Source organism: Oncorhynchus clarkii, chromosome 32 (genome assembly GCF_045791955.1).
Source record: "Oncorhynchus clarkii lewisi isolate Uvic-CL-2024 chromosome 32, UVic_Ocla_1.0, whole genome shotgun sequence".
NCBI lineage: Eukaryota > Metazoa > Chordata > Actinopteri > Salmoniformes > Salmonidae > Oncorhynchus > Oncorhynchus clarkii.
Genome location: NC_092178.1, coordinates 29,197,862 through 29,215,636, shown reverse-complemented (window position 1 = coordinate 29,215,636; position 17,775 = coordinate 29,197,862). Strand labels below are relative to the sequence as shown.

Below are 17,775 nucleotides of genomic sequence, written 5' to 3'. Positions count from 1 at the left end.
CCGGGGGAAAAGGGAGAGAGAGAGAGAGAGAGAGAAAAGAGAGTCATTAAGGAGTGAGTGATGAGTGGCAGGCATGGCTGACCTCCTCCAGGCCTTTTCTCTCTCTCACACCCTCCCTCCCTCCCATTTGCTCCCTCTCCCTCTCTCTCTTACTGCTTCTCTTTCACTCCTCCTCTCTCACTTGCTCCTCTCTCCCTACTTTCAGTTGCTTGCCTTTTTTCCATTCTCTCTATCCTGCTCATGCTCTTTCTCGCTCTCTCCTCTATGGCACTCTCCCACCCAACCTCCCCCTCACCGTTTCTCGCTCTCTCCTCTATGGCACTCTCCCACCCAACCTCCCCCTCACTGTTTCTCGCTCCTCCTCTCTTTACAGTCACTCTGCTCAGCCCCTTTCTTCCTCTTCACCACTCCCCCTCTCACATCACGCCGTCTCCCTCTTTACCTCTTGTCTATTTTTCCCCTCACTGTCCTCCCCAAGACGTAGACACTCTATCCCTCTATGCTGTAATGCACACTCGCACTCACGCAGGGCTAATAGCCCTTCCATTATTGGCAACAAACAGACAGTGGATATTTCAAATTCTCTATCACCGGATTATCACTGCCACGACCAAGTGCGATTAAACATCATCTGCAGAGCCGTGAAACGTCACACTTGCGTGGTGTGTTTGAGCTCTACTACATTTTAGTTGGGAGTGCGCAGCGTCAACACTCTACAAATCACCTTGCGTCACATTGTCTGATCAAACGGATCCCGTCAAACTCGCACTGATAATTGGGTAAATTATAATTTGTTTCAATCCAACCAAAAGCATCTATAGTCAATTAACCTTTTAACGTCTGAGCCGGTGTCCTCACAGGCAGACACATACTGGAGGCGCCAACAACGAACCGGGGCAATGATTGCCGGATGACCAGAGATATTAAAAACACGGATGTTTGAGTCAGCCACAATAGTTAGCCAATGTTCAACTTAGCTAAATCACTGCCTGACTCTAGCTGTCTCGCTCTCTCAGTGTCAGACAGACAGAATTCAAATCATTGCAGATGGCTTGATTCGTTTTCCCCGCTGTGGGAGAGATGAACAGACAGAAGGAGTAGAAGACAGAGGGACGTACAGACAGACCACTTGAAAGACAGTCAGACAAACACAAGTCATCAGACAGGCTGTATGAGCGATTGAGTGACAAGACAGACATGGGAAAGAGAGACAGACATATAAAGATCCACTGAAAGGGCATACAGACAATTTGAAAGACCGAGTCCGAACAACGCACAGTAGGCCTTACGAACAGACAGAGACAAGTCTTAAAGACAGACTGTATGACAAACTACGTGACGGGGCAGACATGACACAGACAGAGAGACAGACCGAGACGGGGTCTGGAGGGTCTGGGGGCACCCCGCTGTTCCCTAAGACAGAAGACTTAGAGTCGAGCTTAGAGTCCCCCACAAGTGACTGACACTGTCTGAGTCTGCATTGGATCAAAGAAAGCTTTCGGACCATTTTGTGGCCACATGTGCCATCGAAAAAAACCAGACAAAAAGCAGTAAATTGCTCTCCTCCTTTCCCTCTCCAAAACCTATTGAGATTGTACAATGAGGACGTATGGCGCTTCATGACCATCGACAGTGCTAGACCGAGGAAAGGCACATATAAAAACGGGTTTGCCAGAGTGCTGCAAAGGACACAAGCTCACTGAGCCGAAGAGAGAAGTGCATTACACTCTCTCCTTTTGTCTTCTAGTTCATATTCTTACAACAGGCTCGCTGGCTCTGCGCGGTTACACCTGAGGGAGAGAGAGAAGGGGATGAATAAAGAGAGAAAGAATAAGTGAGAGAGTAGATTAAGCCAGAGAGGTAGACAAAATGAGAGAGAATGTGAGAGAGAGGGGACAGAGGTAGAAACGAGAGAGACAAATAGGGAGAGAGAGAGAGAGAGAGCAATAAAGATGAGACCGAGACTGTGACAGAGAGATTGAGGAAGGAGAGAGAAATGGAAAAAGAGAGAGGGAGGTGAGGCTTCAGCAGAAAGCCGTGCAACCTGCCCCGGCGTCTGGTCCAGTCTCAAGGACAAACTGTCATCTGTGGGCAGTATCCATTCCCAGATATCTTATCTACAGGGCCCAGTAAACTGTTGTCCGGGAAAAAATTATATTCATTGCTTTTCTAAGACCCTTATCGGTTAAATAAACACTCCGCGGGGATAGAAATACCCCCCCCCCCCCCCATCTCAATGTGCTGAGACCAGCTTTTATCCATCAGCTCGCAGCAAAAACAGCACCAATTTTTATTTGTCTTAAGTCGTGATATACTGCGAACGCAGATATAGAGCCGCGGATTTATATCGAAATGCCCCAAATCACAAGCAAAGGGAGAGAAAGATGAGTAGCGTCGCAATGTAAACATCTCAACCCCAACAAGTAAGGTAGGGAAAACAAAAACGCAAGGGGATCACACATTTCAAGTGAAACTTTTACGAGACGAACGATACAACAACGTCTTGTAAAGCGGTACGTTTGACTTCTCTGTCAAATGTGTTGTTGTCACGGGATGTTTCTCCAAGTATGGCAGTCTTGTCACACATGCTTATGGCTTGTTGATACCCCTGGTGCGTCTGGAAAGCCTTATAGATGCAAGTCTGTGTAAGTCACTGATTAGGGGTTCAACATACTATATTTCACTGGTCCTGGCTAACTGAAATGCACTTAGACAAAGTATTTTGGGACTAATCTTCTGGACTAAAGGCCATTTTAATGGAGATTCTCAATTGAGCATTCTTTTTATTTGAGGAATAGGCTTAAATCTGGGTTTTGGGGGAAAAAAATGACCTTTGCTGACACAGCAATGTGCTCTGAGTGATAGGAAGAGAATCTGATATTTGATCAATGCTGAAGCCAAATGAATCCAAGGAATGTTCTTCCACAATTTATTTGGAGCACTAAAACGCCAACACCCGTCAATCCTTAGCGCAAAGACTATCTAAGCATGAGGAAACTGCTGCTGATGTCATGAAACTTCTCAAGTGTCAATTGGCTGTTCATTACACTAGCTAACAGGGAACAATGTTGCCATCTTCAAGTAGTCGTGAATACATGCTACCCTATCAAAAGCATCCATCCAGAGCACACACACACAGAAATGACTACCTGAAATGGGCCTGTATTTCATTCTCCCCCTCCCTCTCCTACCCTCAGCTTGCCCAAGGGTGTTAGGGCTCCTCAGCGTAAAATGGGAGGCCTGTGATAAGAGAGAGAGTGTATGAGAGAAAGAGAGAGATTGTTCTAGACCCCACTGCCTCTAAGGAATCATATATCCACCTAGCAACAGCTGTAGGACAGTGTGTGTGTATCCATGCGTGTGTGTTGATGTCCAATACATATCCACCTGGCAACAGAGGCAGGACAGAGTGTGCAGGAGTGTGTGTGTGTGTGTGTGTGTCTGTGTGCACATGTGTAGTGCAGACACATCTAGTCAAGGGCTAATAACAGCGCGGCGGGAGTCGCTGGCCCTCGTAAATCAATGGGGAGAATAATTGCTAATACACTGGTTATTGATTAGCGAGGCTACCCCGCCGCCCGACGGCTCAATTTCAATGGGGGTCTGTGGCTACGTGCTAACAGTGCTAACACAGTGACAAGGGTAAAGTGTTATTTCTCTTGCACGCAACACAGCTGGGCTGGGTGTTTTGTGGTGGGGGGTAGTAGATATGACTGGGGGCCTCGCCAGTAATTCTTAATTGACACCTGTCAGGGTAATGGCGGCAGTCACAGCTGCCGCGGGAGAATTTCTCCCCACTCCTGTTCATCTGTCACTTTTAATACCTTTTCCTCGCAGTCCCCAGCCCCACACTCTTTCACTACTTTTTTCCACTCTCTTCCCTCCACTCACCCTTTAATTCACTCTACTACATTAGTGTCCAAAGATTCTGCTAAGGTAATAAAGAGGATTTTTATTTGTGTGATTTTGTTTCGTTTTGTACAGAGAGGTTGAGATAGGAAGTGGGAAACAGGCAGTTGATAAGTTAGGGGAGGAGCTACACAAAGTTCCTGGATGTTGATTTCTTCTGAAAGGCAGTTGGATATCAGACAGCTGCTTTTTGTTTCTTGCTAACTGGTCATTCAGATTAAATATAATACATGCTAAATATGGTCCATAAAAAAACATTGGCTGAAACTCACTGTCCAATATATAAAATAAAACATTGCGCTTGTGCCAAATGCACTAAACGAGCTCTTCACAGCTTTATCAATCTTTTACTCATAAAATTGTAATGGTTTGTAAAAAACAAAAGAAAAATTAATCAAACTCTGTCGCGTACTGGCCGTGTCAGAATACCCAAACTAGCGTACTACATACTAAAAAGGCATAGTATGCACTCATCGTCGCATACTATTTACGTTTTGTAAAAAAGCCACGGCTGCAGAGTACTACTTTACCACGGCTTCACATGTATAAAAGTGGCTACGGCTTCACATGTATAAAAGTGGCTACGGCTTCACATGTATAAAAGTGGCTACGGCTTCACATGTATAAAACTGGCTACGGCTTCACATGTATAAAACTGGCTACGGCTTCACATGTATAAAACTAGCTAGCTAGTTTCAACATGAAGTCGTCTATCAACAACCGCAAGCTTATTAGGTATAGAGCTAACTTCAACAACTGCTAAATCACGCAGCTAACATTAGCTACAGTATTTAGCCACAGTAAAGACACGTCAGGCTACTTTTGGAAAACTATAGAATCTCTAAGCCCTCCTTTTATCCGGGTTGAATTCATTGTGGGTGTGAATTTCACAAAAAAGTTGACAATTCATTCATACTACATGAGAAGCCGAAATGAGTATGACATCCAGACATTTAAAGCATTTTCGAAAAATCACATACCATTTTTCCTCATTCTCAAACGGCCTACTATTTAGGAGGCTAGTATTTGGACACGGCCACTGTAATTCAGTACACAGAGAAATCCTCAGAGTCTGTTTGCTTTAGCTAATCGACACAAACAGAGGACTGCCTAACATCATACACCATTTCCAAAAACACCATGTGGACTGGCACTTATCAGTTAGATGACTCCGACACAGGTGCGCACTCTCCCTCAAGCAACGCACACAAACCTTGATGTAAGCTCAGAGAAGACTAGAGTGAGAGCCTATAAACTACCTTAATCCTCTCAAGTCGAAGGAAACATAGGAAAGGAGGAAAAACAATAACACACACACACACAAACACACACACAGTGTGATGGAGGCTATTCAGACAGGGACTCTCCAGAGTACAAATTGACCTCAGAGTGTACTCCGGACTTCCACTCTCCCTCCTCTCCAGGTCATGACTCTTCCTTTCTTCCATTTCCTTTTATCGTCTCTGTCTCACTCTCTCTCCGTCTCGGTCTCATGCTGTTAGTAATGAGTGGACAGATGTATATCACACAGTACCAGTCAAAAGTTTGGACAAACCTACTCATTCCATTTTTTTACTATTTTCTACATTTTAGAGTAATAGTGAAGACATCACAATTATTAAATAACAAATATGGAATAATGTAGTAAGCAAAAAATATGTAAACAAATCTAAATATATTTCTTCAAAGTAGCCACTCGTTGCCTTGATGACAGCTTTGCACACTCTTGGCATTCTCTCAAACAGCTTCACCTAGAATGCTTTTCCAACAGTCTTGAAGGAGTTCCCACATATGCTGAGCACTTGTTGGCTGCTTTTTCTTCACTCTGCAATCCAACTCAACCCAAACCATATCAATTGGCTTGAGGTTTGGTGATTGTGGAGGCCAGGTCATCTGATGCAGCACTCCATCACTCTCCTTCTTCAAATAGCCCTACATAGCCTGGTGGTGCATTGGGTCATTGTCCTGTTGAAAAACAAATGATAGTGGGACTAAGCACAAACCAGATGGGACGGCGTATCGCTGCAGAATGCTGTGGTAGCCATGCTGGTTAAGTGCGCCTTGAATTCTAAATAAATCACTGACAGTGTCACCAGCAAAGCATCCCCACACCATCACACCTCCTCCATGCTTCACGGTGGGAACTACACATGCAGAGATTATCCATTCACCTACTCTGCGTCTCACAAAGACACGGCGGTTGGAACCAAAAATATCAATTTTGGACCCATCCGACCAAAGGACAGATTATCCATTGCTCCTGTTTCTTAGCCGAAGCAAGTCTCTTTTTCTTATAAGTGTAATTTAGTAGTGTTGCTCTGGAGAAATTCGACCATGAAGGCCTGATTCAAGGAGTCTCCTCTGAACAGATGATGTTGAGATGTGTCTGTTACATGAACTCTGTCAAGCATTTATTTGGGCTGCAATTTCTGAGGCTGGTAACTCTAATGAACGTATCCTCTGCTGCAGAGATATCTCTTGGTCTTCCTTTCCTGTGGCGGTCCTCATGAGAGCCAGTTTCTTCATAGCGCTTGATGGTTTTTGCGACTGCACTTGAAGAAACTTTCAAAGTTCTTAATTTTCCGGATTGGCTGACCTTCATGTCTTAAAGTAATGATGGACTGTAATTTCTCTTTACTTATTTGAGCTGTTCTTTCCATAATATGGATTTGGTCTTTTACCAAATAGGACTTCTCTATGCCACCCCTACCTTGTCACAACAACTGATTGGCTAAAACGTATTAAGAAAGAAATTCCACAAATTAACAAGGCACACCTGTTAATTGAAATGCATTCCAGGTGACTACCTCATGAATAGTTTTTATTTATTTAACTAGGCAGGTCAGTTAAAGAACAAATTCTTATTTACAATGACAGCCTAGGAGCAGTGGGTTAAGTGCTAGAGCAACAGATTTGTACCTTGTCAGCTCGGGGATTCGATCTAGCAATCTTTCAGTTACGCTCTAATCACTAAGCTACCTGCCACCCCCTGAAGCTGGTTGAGAGAATGCAAAGTGTGTGCAAAGCTGTGATCGAGGCAAAGGGTGGCTACTTTGAAGAATCTCAAATAACATTTATTTGTTTAACACTTTTTTGGTTACTACATGATTCCATTAGTGCTACTTCATAGTTTTGACGTCTTCACTATTATTTTCCAATGTAGAAAATAGTCAAAACAAAGAAAAACCCTGGAAACATTTTGACTGGTACTGTATATGCGAGAAAGGCAGAATAAAACTCCCTCAGAGTGTGTGGAAACTCAGCTCTCCCCGGTTGCGTAAATGCTTGTTAAACCTAGGGATAGTTTTACCTCGGCGGCGCTTCAGAGGCAGACGCCTTTACATCGTCACTCTCTTGGCACTCTTTTAATCCAGGCATATTTTTTTCACCACTCTTTCTTTTCCATAAGAGCAGTCATCGATCTTCATGTGTCACTTAACCTCCATGTAGATGAGGAAGGGGAGTATGTGTATTTGTGTGTGTGTGCGCGCACACACACACACACACACACACACACACACACACACACACACACACACACACACACACACACACACACACACACACAACTCTTTGATTTCCTATAGGCCCCCTGGCTGCAACCCCAGATGCAAATTGAAACTATTTGCGTTGAGGAATAAGGGGGCAAACATGACTATCGACTACAAGAGTCAATATCAACTGGTAATGAAACTTTGCATATCCTACACTATAGCTTGGGTAATGAGACAGTGGCAGCTGCACACAGACTGACGCACATACTACAGCTTAGGTTAAGAGATGCAAACACACACACACAGCTTATCATAAAGAGAAGCCACGTCTGATAACCTGCAATGTCTGACAACCTGCAGGGCTGCCAAACGTTTGGTCTGAAAACACAGGAAGAGAAACACCAAAAGTAAGCAACACATAGCTTACATCCGTTCGTAATGGAACCCCCCACTATATGAACAAACTGTACGGGCGGAAGACCGGTATCAAGGTGATGCAAGACAATATGCAATGCAACCTATGCAATGCACTGACGCCTAAACCATCCCTGTTATAGGACACTTCTACAAGACTCATGGAAACTCAGCTTAGGTCTGAGGCTAACCCGCAGCCATTATCTAGCAGTGTTATTTTGCCTCTGCAACTTCGAATTGATTAGCCAGGTAGTCCATTTGTCTGCTGCCCCCCCACACCCCTTCTAAATAATTGAGTTAATACTGCGACTGGAGGTGTGTGTGTGTGCGCGACCGAATGTGTCTGTGTGTGGGGACCCGGGCTAATATCAACTTGATTACATCAAGGCAGCTGCGGAACTTGACACTTGCTGAATTTGTCAGCATTAATCGGCGGGGCCCTGTCACTAGATCCGTCAGCATCCCAGATAATTATGGAGTCGGGCTAATGATGCCGCTAGCCGGCTTGACGTCGAGCGAAGGGAGGAAGCTTAACTTTTTTCCCCCCGCGCTCCCTCTCTCGTTCGGTTGATAATTAAGAGACTCATCTCCTTTTGACTGAGGAGATCATCACTGGAAAAGGTGTGATTTTATGGAAAAGGTGTGATTTTATGGAAAAGGCGTGATTTTATGGAAAAGGCGTGATTTTATGGAAAAGGCGTGATTTTATGGAAAAGGTGTGATTTTATGGAAAAGGCGTGATTTTATGGAAAAGGTGTGTTTGTTGGTCGCAGTTTCTTGTTTGTCGTTGAGGTGATGAATAAGTATCTGGTTGAGGTGATGAATAAGTATCTGAATATTATGGAGTTTATCCTGGGTAGGTCGTACATAACATTTTTGCGTGTAGAGGTATAGAAGATAATTGTATTGCAAATCAACACGTACTGTATTGCAAGTGGCAAATGGTACTATTACAACAAGACAAGGCCTCAATATCTTACCACCCTTGGAGAGAATCTCAGCATTGGTGATGACGTGAAATGTGACATTCTGCGCTCTTGTAGTACAGGTTGCATCAAAGTACAAATATCAATATTTTGATTACATATTTAAGTAGCATTTGCAGACAGTGGCAAACGGTCAGTTTGTGTCACCCATAAGCTCTAGTGTGAAAATCCACTTTATATACACACAAAAGCATGTGGACACCCCTTCAAATGAGTGAATTTGGCTATTTCAGCCACACCCATTACTGACAGGTGTATAAAATCAGGCACACAGCCATGCAATCTCCATAACCAAACATTGACAGTAGAACGGGCTTCCTGAAGAGCTCCGTGACATTCATCATGGCAACTTCATAGGATGCCACCTTTCCAACAAGTTAGTTTGTCAATATTCTGCCTGGCTAGAGCTGCCCCGGTCAACTGTAAGTGCTGTTATTGTGAAGTGGAAACATCTAGGAGCAACAACGGTTCAGCCACAAAGTGGTAGGCCACACAAGCTCACATACCGCAGAGCGCTTAAGTGCCATGAGTCATGTTAAAATAGGTTGTCCTCGGTTGCAACACTCACTATCGAGTTCCAAACTGCCTTTGGAAGCAACGTCAGCACAAGAACTGCTCGTCCGGGAACTTCATGAAATGGGTTTCCATGGCCGAGCAGCCGCACGCACACAAGCCTAAGGTTGAGTAGGAAAAATGGTATGGGGCCGTTTTTCATGGTTTGGGCTAGGCCCCCCTCCTTAGTTGTAGTAAAGGGAAATCTTAACGCTACAGCATACAATGACATTCTAGACGATTCTGTGCTTTCAACTTTGTGGCAACACTTCGGAGAAGGCACTTTCCTGTTTCAGCATGACAATGCCCACATGCACAAAGCGAGGTACATACAGAAATGGTTTGTTGAGATCGGTGTGGAAAAACTTGATTGGCCTGCACAGAGCCCTGACCTCAACCTCATCGAACACCTTCGGGATTAATTGGAACGACGAGTGCGAGCCAGGCCTAATCGCCCAACATCAGTGCCTGACCTCACTAATGCTCTTCTGGCTGAATGGAAGTAAGTCCCCGCAGCAATGTTCTAACGTCTAGTGGAAAGCCCTCACAAAAGAGTGGAGGCTGTTATAGCAGTGAAGGGTGGGATCAACGCCATATTAATGCCCATGATTTTGAAATGAGCTGTTCGACGAGCAGGTGTGCACATACAGTATATCACAAAAGTGAGTACACCCCTCACATTTTTGTAAATATTTGAGTATTTCTATTCATGTGACAACACTGAAGAGATGACACTTTGCTACAATGTAAAGTAAAGTAGTGAGTAAGCTTGTATAACAGTGTAAATTTGCTGTCCCCTCAAAATAACTCAACACACAGCCATTCATGTCTAAACTGTTGGCAACAAAAGTGAGTACACCCCTAAGTGAAAATGTCCAAATTGGGCCCAAAGTGTCAATATTTTGTGTGGCCACCATCATTTTCCAGCACTGCATTAACGCTCTTGGGCATGGAGTTCACCAGAGCTTCACAGGTTGCCACTGGAGTCCTCTTCCACTCCTTCATGACGACATCACGGAGCTGGTGGATGTTAGAGACCTTGCACTCCTCCACCTTCCGTTTTAAGATGCCCCACAGATGCTCAATAGGGTTTAGGTCTGGAGACATGCTTGGCCAGTCCAGCTTCTTTAGCAAGGCAGTGGTCGTCTTGGAGGTCGTTATCATGTTGGAATACAACATGCGGCCCAGTCTCCGCTGGGCCGCATGTTGGCATTCATGGTTCCCTCAATGAACTATAGCTCCCCAGTGCCGACAGCACTCATGCAGCCCCAGAACATGACACCCCCACCACCATGCTTGACTGTAGGCAAGACACACTTGTCTTTGTACTCCTCACCTGGTTGCCGCCACACACGCTTGACACCATCTGAACCAAATAAGTTTATCTTGGTCTCATCAGACCACAGGACATGGTTCCAGTAATCCATGTCCTTAGTCTGCTTGTCTTCAGCAAACTGTTTGCGGGCTTTCTTGTGAATCATCTTTAGAAGAGGCTTCCTTCTGGGACGACAGCCATGCAGACCGATTTGATGCAGTGTACGGCGTATGGTCTGAACAGGCTGACCCCCCACCCCTTCAACCTCTGCAGCAATGCTGGCAGCACGCATACGTCTATTTCCCAAAGACAACCTCTGGATATGACGCTGAGCACGTGCACTCAACTTCTTTGGTCGACCATGGCGAGGCCTGTTCTGAGTGGAACCTGTCCAGTTAAACCACTGTATGGTCTTGGCCACCGTGCTGCAGCTCAGTTTCAGGATCTTGGCCTAATTTTACCCCCAATTTCATGGTATCCAATTGTTTTTAGTAGCTACTATCTTGTCTCATCGCTACAACTCCCGTACGGGCTCGGGAGAGACGAAGGTTGAAAGTCATGTGTCCTCCAATACACAACCCAACCAAGCCGCACTGCTTCTTAACACAGCGCCATCCAACCCGGAAGCCAGCCGCACCAATGTGTCAGAGGAAACACTGTGCACCTGGCAACCTTGGTTAGCGCGCACTGCGCCCGGCCCGCCACAGGAGTTGCTGGTGCGCGATGAGACAAGGATTTCCCTACCGGCCAAACCCTCCCTAACCCGGGCGACGCTAGGCCAATTGTGCTTCGCCCCACGAACCTCCCGGTCGCGGCCGGTTACGACAGAGCCTGGGTGCGAACCCAGAGTCTCTGGTGGCACAGCTGGCGCTGCAGTACAGCGCCCTTAACCACTGCGCCGCCCGGGAGGCCCCCGGGTCTTGGCAATCTTCTTATAGCCCAGGCCATCTTTATGTAGAGCAACAATTATTTTTTTTCAGATCCTCAGAGAGTTCTTTGCCATGAGGTGCAATGTTGAACTTCCAGGGACCAGTCAGTATGAGGGAGTGTGAGAGCGATGACACCAAATTTAACACACCTGCTCCCCATTCACACCTGAGACCTTGTAACACTAACGAGTCACATGACACCAGGGAGGAAAAATGGCTAATTGGGCCCAATTTGGACATTTTCACTTAGGGGTGTACTCACTTTTGTTGCCAGCGGTTTAGACATTAATGGCTGTGTGTTGAGTTATTTTGAGGGGACAGCAAATTTACACTGTTATACAAGCTGTACATTCACTACTTTACATTGTAGCAAAGTGTCATTTCTTCAGTGTTGTCACATGCAAAGATATACTCAAATATTTACAAAAATGTGAGGGGTGTACTCACTTTTGTGATATACTGTACTTTTGGTCATGTAGTGTAACAAAGCTTCTCTGGACACATATGTAAAGAAAAGTAGTACTCTCTTATATAAACGGCACTTGCGTTACATAGGCTACCGATTGATTATCTCTGGCTTGAAAATACATGTGGTACAGAAAGCCTACCTTGGACTTGAAAGTCACTCCAAATTAGAGCGTCTTACAAAAATAAAAACACACCCAAAATGAGAATGAAGCACCCTCCCGGAGATCAAATGACTGCAGCAAAAATTGCTGCTGCTCGAATTGCACCGCATCGAACGGAACTGCCAAAACTAACAGATGCAGCTATGTTGTTCCAAATGGAGGAGAGCTTGATGTATAGTAAGTGGCCATTATAGCAACAAGGTACAGCGCCCTCCGAGGGGCTAGAAATCACCACTAAAGCAGAGACCTCCATTTTAACACAGTGATATTCAATCGCCTTTCAGTAAAATTAGGCTAGTTGTTTTCACATTCGTCTTTCCCTGACTGTATTGTGTGTTTGTGTCAAGATTTTAATTTCACTTAAAATATGTGTTTTGAGTTGTGTGTGTGTGTGTGTGTGTGTGTGTGTGTGTGTGTGTGTGTGTGTGTGTGTGTGTGTGTGTGTGTGTGTGAGTGTAAGAGTGTGTGCGTGGGGGTGCATTTTTCAGTAAGGAAGGAGTCTCTGTCACACAAACACACAAACTAGTTCTTGTCACAGTGTATTGATGGAGACCACCATATGTCATGCACGGGAAATAACGGAAAGACGACGCCTGCCAACTTTTGATTGAGCATCACTGCCAGTGATGCATGTGCCTTTCACTAAACAGACAATTAAATCAATATTCAAAAGCTGGATGGGAGTCGAGCAGGGAGACGATGGTCGGTTAAGTGCACAAGCTGCTGGGTCAGATAATTCAGCAGCCTTTTGTACATTTCAGTGCATGGTAAAACTAGGCTAAAGCATGCAATATATTCCCCTCCTGTTACGTGTACACATTGGATACGTGCATACTATAATGAAGTGCATTGCCGTTTACCAGTCCCAAATAATGTTTTTGCTCTGGGTAGTTGCATGGGCCAATTTAGTACATCGATTCACGACATTCTCCAGCCATTGTATATATTAGGAGTTGACTTTAGCTGACATGCGTAGTGACAAAAACCCTTGTGTGACACCCTTTTCATACGTTACCATTTTTTTACTAGTTTATCCATATTACGTACTTATATCAGAATATCCTCACATTTATATCTCTGCAGTCACGATGAAATCACAACCCCACAGAGTTCAAAGTCTCTCCTTCCCAACCTGCTTAACTTCACATTTCCAAATACTGTTTAATATTCTAGAACTGTTTTGTTCAGCAGCAGTCGGTAATGCCTGAACTTCAAAGGCAGTTTTCTCATTAGGTGACTGGTGGAAATCCCTGTCAATCATTCACTGTTCTAAGAAAAAAAAACACCTCCAAAATGACAAGCTCAACTCTGGTCTTCTTTCATGATACTTCATAAAAATACCTAAGTGTCAAAGAAATCATTGTGCATCTCACCAAAAATATACACTATATAAACAAAAGTATGTGGACAGCCCTTCACATTAGTGGATTTGGCTATTTCAGCCACACCCGTTGCTGATAGGTGTATAAAATCGAGCACACAGCCATACATTCTCTATACACAAACATTGGCAGTAGAATGGCCTTACTGAGCAGCTCAGTTCAACGTGGCACCGTCATAGGATGCCATCTTTCCAACAAGTCAGTTAGTCAAATATCTTGCCTGCTAGAGCTTCCCCGGTCAAATGTAAGTGCTGTTATTGTGAAGTGGAAACGTCTAAGAGCAACAACGGCTCAGCTGTGAAGTGGTAGGCCACACAAGCTCACAAAACGGGACCGCCGAGTGCTGAAGCGCTTAAAAATCATCTGTACTCGGTTGCAACACTCACAACCGAGTTCCAAACTGCCTCATGGACACAACGTCAGCACAAGTACGGTTCTTTGGGAGCTTCATGAAGTGGGTTTCCATGGCCGAGCAGCCGCGCACAAGCCTAAGATCACCATGCGCAATGCCAAGCGTCGGCTGGAGTGACGTAAAGCTCGCCACCATTGGACTCTAGAGCAGTGGAAACACATTCTCTGCAGTGAAGAATCACACTTCACCATCTGGCAGTCCGGCGGACGAATCAGGATTTGGAGGATGCCAGGAGAACGCTACCTGCCCAAATGCAGAGTGCCAACTGTAAAGTCTGGTGGAGCAGGAATAATGGTCTGGGTCTGTTTTTCATAGTTCGAGCTAGCCCCCCCCCCTTCCCTCCCGTTAGTTCCAGTAAAGGGAAATCTTAACACTACAGCATACAATTACATTCTAGACAATTCTCTGCTCCCAACATTGTGTCAACAGTTTAATTAAGGGAAGGCCCTTTCCTGATTCAGCATTACAATGTCCCCGAGCACAAAGAGAGGCCGTACAGAAATGGTTTGTCAAGATCGGGGTGGAAGAACTTGACTGGCCTGCCCAGATCTCAACCACATTGAACACCTTTGAAATTAATTGGAACGCCGACTGCGAGCCAGGCCTAATCACCCAACATCAATGCCTGACATCACTAATGCTCTTGTGGCTGAATGGAAGCAAGTCCCATTAATGTTCCAACATCTAGTGGAAAGCCTTCCCAGAAGAGAGGATGCTGTTACAGCAGCAAAGGGGGGACCAACTCCATATTAATGCCCATGATTTTGGAATGAGATGTTCAACACACTATCAAAGCGGAAAACAAAAAGTGCACTCTGCATTGGCTACTATAACCTCAAATATAATCTAGGTGAGTAAAATTTTTAGAGTAGCCTAGTGAATCGGGACAGAGCAGCCTAGTGAGTTTGGAGTAGCCTAGGGAGTGTGGAGTAGCCTAGGGAGTCAGGAATATTGTCAACGTACTCTTAAGAGTATTGAGGTGTTACTTTCTGATCTTGACACGCCCCAGCAGCCTCCCTCCGCCTCCTTCCCTTGTCCCTCCCCCTTGGTCATTAATCGCAAAGTATTTACCCCTGCTTGGGAACTTTGCTTTCAATTAGTCTTTTCTCCTGCTTCTCGACAGGGGCCAAAGTTGTCCTTTGAGTGGCTCAAGCTGTCAAGCGCATGCGTGTTTCCATGGTGAATGATTTACTGATTATTATAAGGAATTAATAGATCAAAGGCAGTCGCATGACAGGCGATCAATCAGGCATCAAATCAAGGATGGCAATCCACGAGTGGAATACAGAGACTCAAATACTAGATAAAATGAGCGAACACACGTCCAATTGCATTAGGTCTATTATCTCTGTGTGCGATCGTTCAATAGGCCGATGGGGTTTGACAACATATATGTGAATGAACCTGTGACAGAAAACTGGAAAGTATTTCCATGATCTACAGGCTGGTAAATACTTTTTTTCTGGCCAATTTGAAAAAAGGTGTAACATTTATCTCCTTTTGGTTGTAAGCTAAATGTGTATAACAGAGAAGGTCCGTTATGAATGTGTCTATTTAGGGTTATTTTAAATAAGGATGGGAAACGGCGAACTTGAGAGGATTTTTACGGGCAACTTGAGGAAATAAGACTTCAGGGTTGTGCTTACCTACGGACCGCCTTGGCGCTTGCTGCTTTCTCCTCGGCATGCTGCTGGTAGACTTTCCGCTTGACTTTTCATGCAGAGACCAAAATAAAAGACGACCCAAGAGGAAACCAGTGAAACGAAATCAAAGCAAATATCTCGTCGTTTTGTCCTTCTCTTCAATAGAATCGGAATAGAAATGTCGATTCCCGTTATTTGACTGGCAAAGGAAGTCTGAGCGTCGGTGAAAGTATTATTTTTTTAAATAAAAACCTAATTAATCTTTCCGCAATTGTTTGGCAAATGTCAAGAACCCAATAGCATATCTCTAAACAAAAATATGTTTCTCTATGGATGTTTTGAGTAGAAACAGAGTAATAACTCATTGCATGATGATCAAAAATAGCAAGACCTCCGTTTAGGTTTCAGTATAACCGTGGAGAACGTGGACAGCAGCCAAAGCCTCTTCAATCCCGCCGTGCTTCCATGACAACAAAAAAAAGGATTCCACCCCTAGAACAACACTTTATAACCGATTTTCGCGTAGAAAGTAACAAAGAAGTCTTTCAATGTATCACAAACTTCCACGGCGATGGATAACGTTCCAAACTGTTTCTGCACAGGTGCTGTTCGGTTGTTCAATCTCTGCAAGTCGACACAAAATGGGAGAGAGAGCTGGGATATGGACATTAGAGGGTTATGTCAATCAGTCCGTGTCAGTCAGTCAGTCAGTCATGATAGCCACGGCAGAAAGCTCAAACGACTATGCCGCCAATAAGCTACTTTCTGTCTCTCTTCAAGCGACCGAAACACCCAGAGCTCGATTCGGATAGCCTATTCCGACGATACTCACAAAAATGATGTCCTTTCGGCTTTCATGTGGACAGTTGATGTATTACTGCTCCAAAGACTTTTCATAAACAAGCGAAACGCCAACAGCTACTCCACGAAAGGATACGAGTGTGGACCTATTGCTTATGTTTTACTCCAGATGGCGAAGCGGGGGTCTCGTCTCCGCAGTGAGAAATATGTATCGCACATTGGGGGGATGCGCGACTGATCAGACAGGCTCAACTGATAGACAGACACATCGAGTTGCCTTTCCTGCCTCTCCGTTACTCCACCCCTCTGGAAGCGTCACTCTGACAGTCAGAGCCCACCGTGTCAATCTTTTTAATTGTTCTGTTTTTTTCTCTCCATTATTTTCTATAACAGGATTATAAAACAGCCCCTGTCCAATGCAGTGCTCTGCTGAATAAAGTGTCTTCACGTCCATGCATTATGATGGTTGGTTTTCAAATTCGTTTTTAGCATACGAGACAATAAGCCAACGCGTAGGCCTATGTCTTAGGTTATTACTGTCTTAGGTTAGAACTGAAAATAAAAAACAAACAGAAAATAACAGTGACAGGATATTCTGTAGGCTATTCTGTTCTGCTATTATTTTCTCTTCAGAAATGCATTCTTTCTTGAACTTTTTAGGCCATATATTAGATTGCAGAGCTTCTGTGAAGGTATTTAGCATTTTTACCTCTTCAGTGACACCCTTAAAAATGGGCATTGAAAGTTGCAGATTGATTCGCTACACCTTGCTAAGAAGTGACTACTTCGCATGGGAAGGGGAGGGGCGCCGAGTGCACAAGTCCACTGTGACTGCAACGGTGCACTGCACTCCATCCCTATTCAATACTTATTCATCAATTTCTAACATTCACTATGTTATTAACATGCTGATACAACTGATTCTGCCCGACCGCATCGAGGAAGAGTGGCTATTTGTACAATAACTGATAGCCAAGCTGTTGAAAGTATTCTATACCTACGACATCAAGAGAACCCCAATTGACCGTGCAGTTAGTTTTCCTTTTATTTTTTTATGAGATGCTCTTTGGCTACTGTGTGAGTGCATCTGTTACCTAATGCACTTTTGATGGCGCTAAATAGGCTAGCCTATAACTTGGGTGACATTGAAGCTGTGTTACGTTGCACAGCAGTATATACGCACCTCTCTACCCATCACCCCATGCAGCGGATATTTGGGAGAATTTCCCAGCGCAGCCCAGCTTCCATCACCACCACGGCCTCTGGTTCTTGCAAATGCACCAACTCTATACAAATTCTCGGGCGCATG

The 17,775-nt window shown here is 44.6% G+C and overlaps 1 protein-coding gene across 1 annotated transcript in view; it reads right to left on the bottom strand.

The window, feature by feature from the left end:
• The window catches only part of LOC139392377 (teashirt homolog 1-like), a 33,144-nt gene extending 16,508 nt beyond the window's left edge, over nucleotides 1-16,636 (bottom strand). The window contains exon 1 of the mRNA XM_071140330.1: nucleotides 15,669-16,636. Within this exon, the coding sequence (XP_070996431.1) occupies nucleotides 15,669-15,708 (40 nt within the window). The 5' untranslated portion in view covers nucleotides 15,709-16,636. The remainder of the gene's footprint in view (nucleotides 1-15,668) is intronic.
• Nucleotides 16,637-17,775: the final 1,139 nt, after the last annotated feature.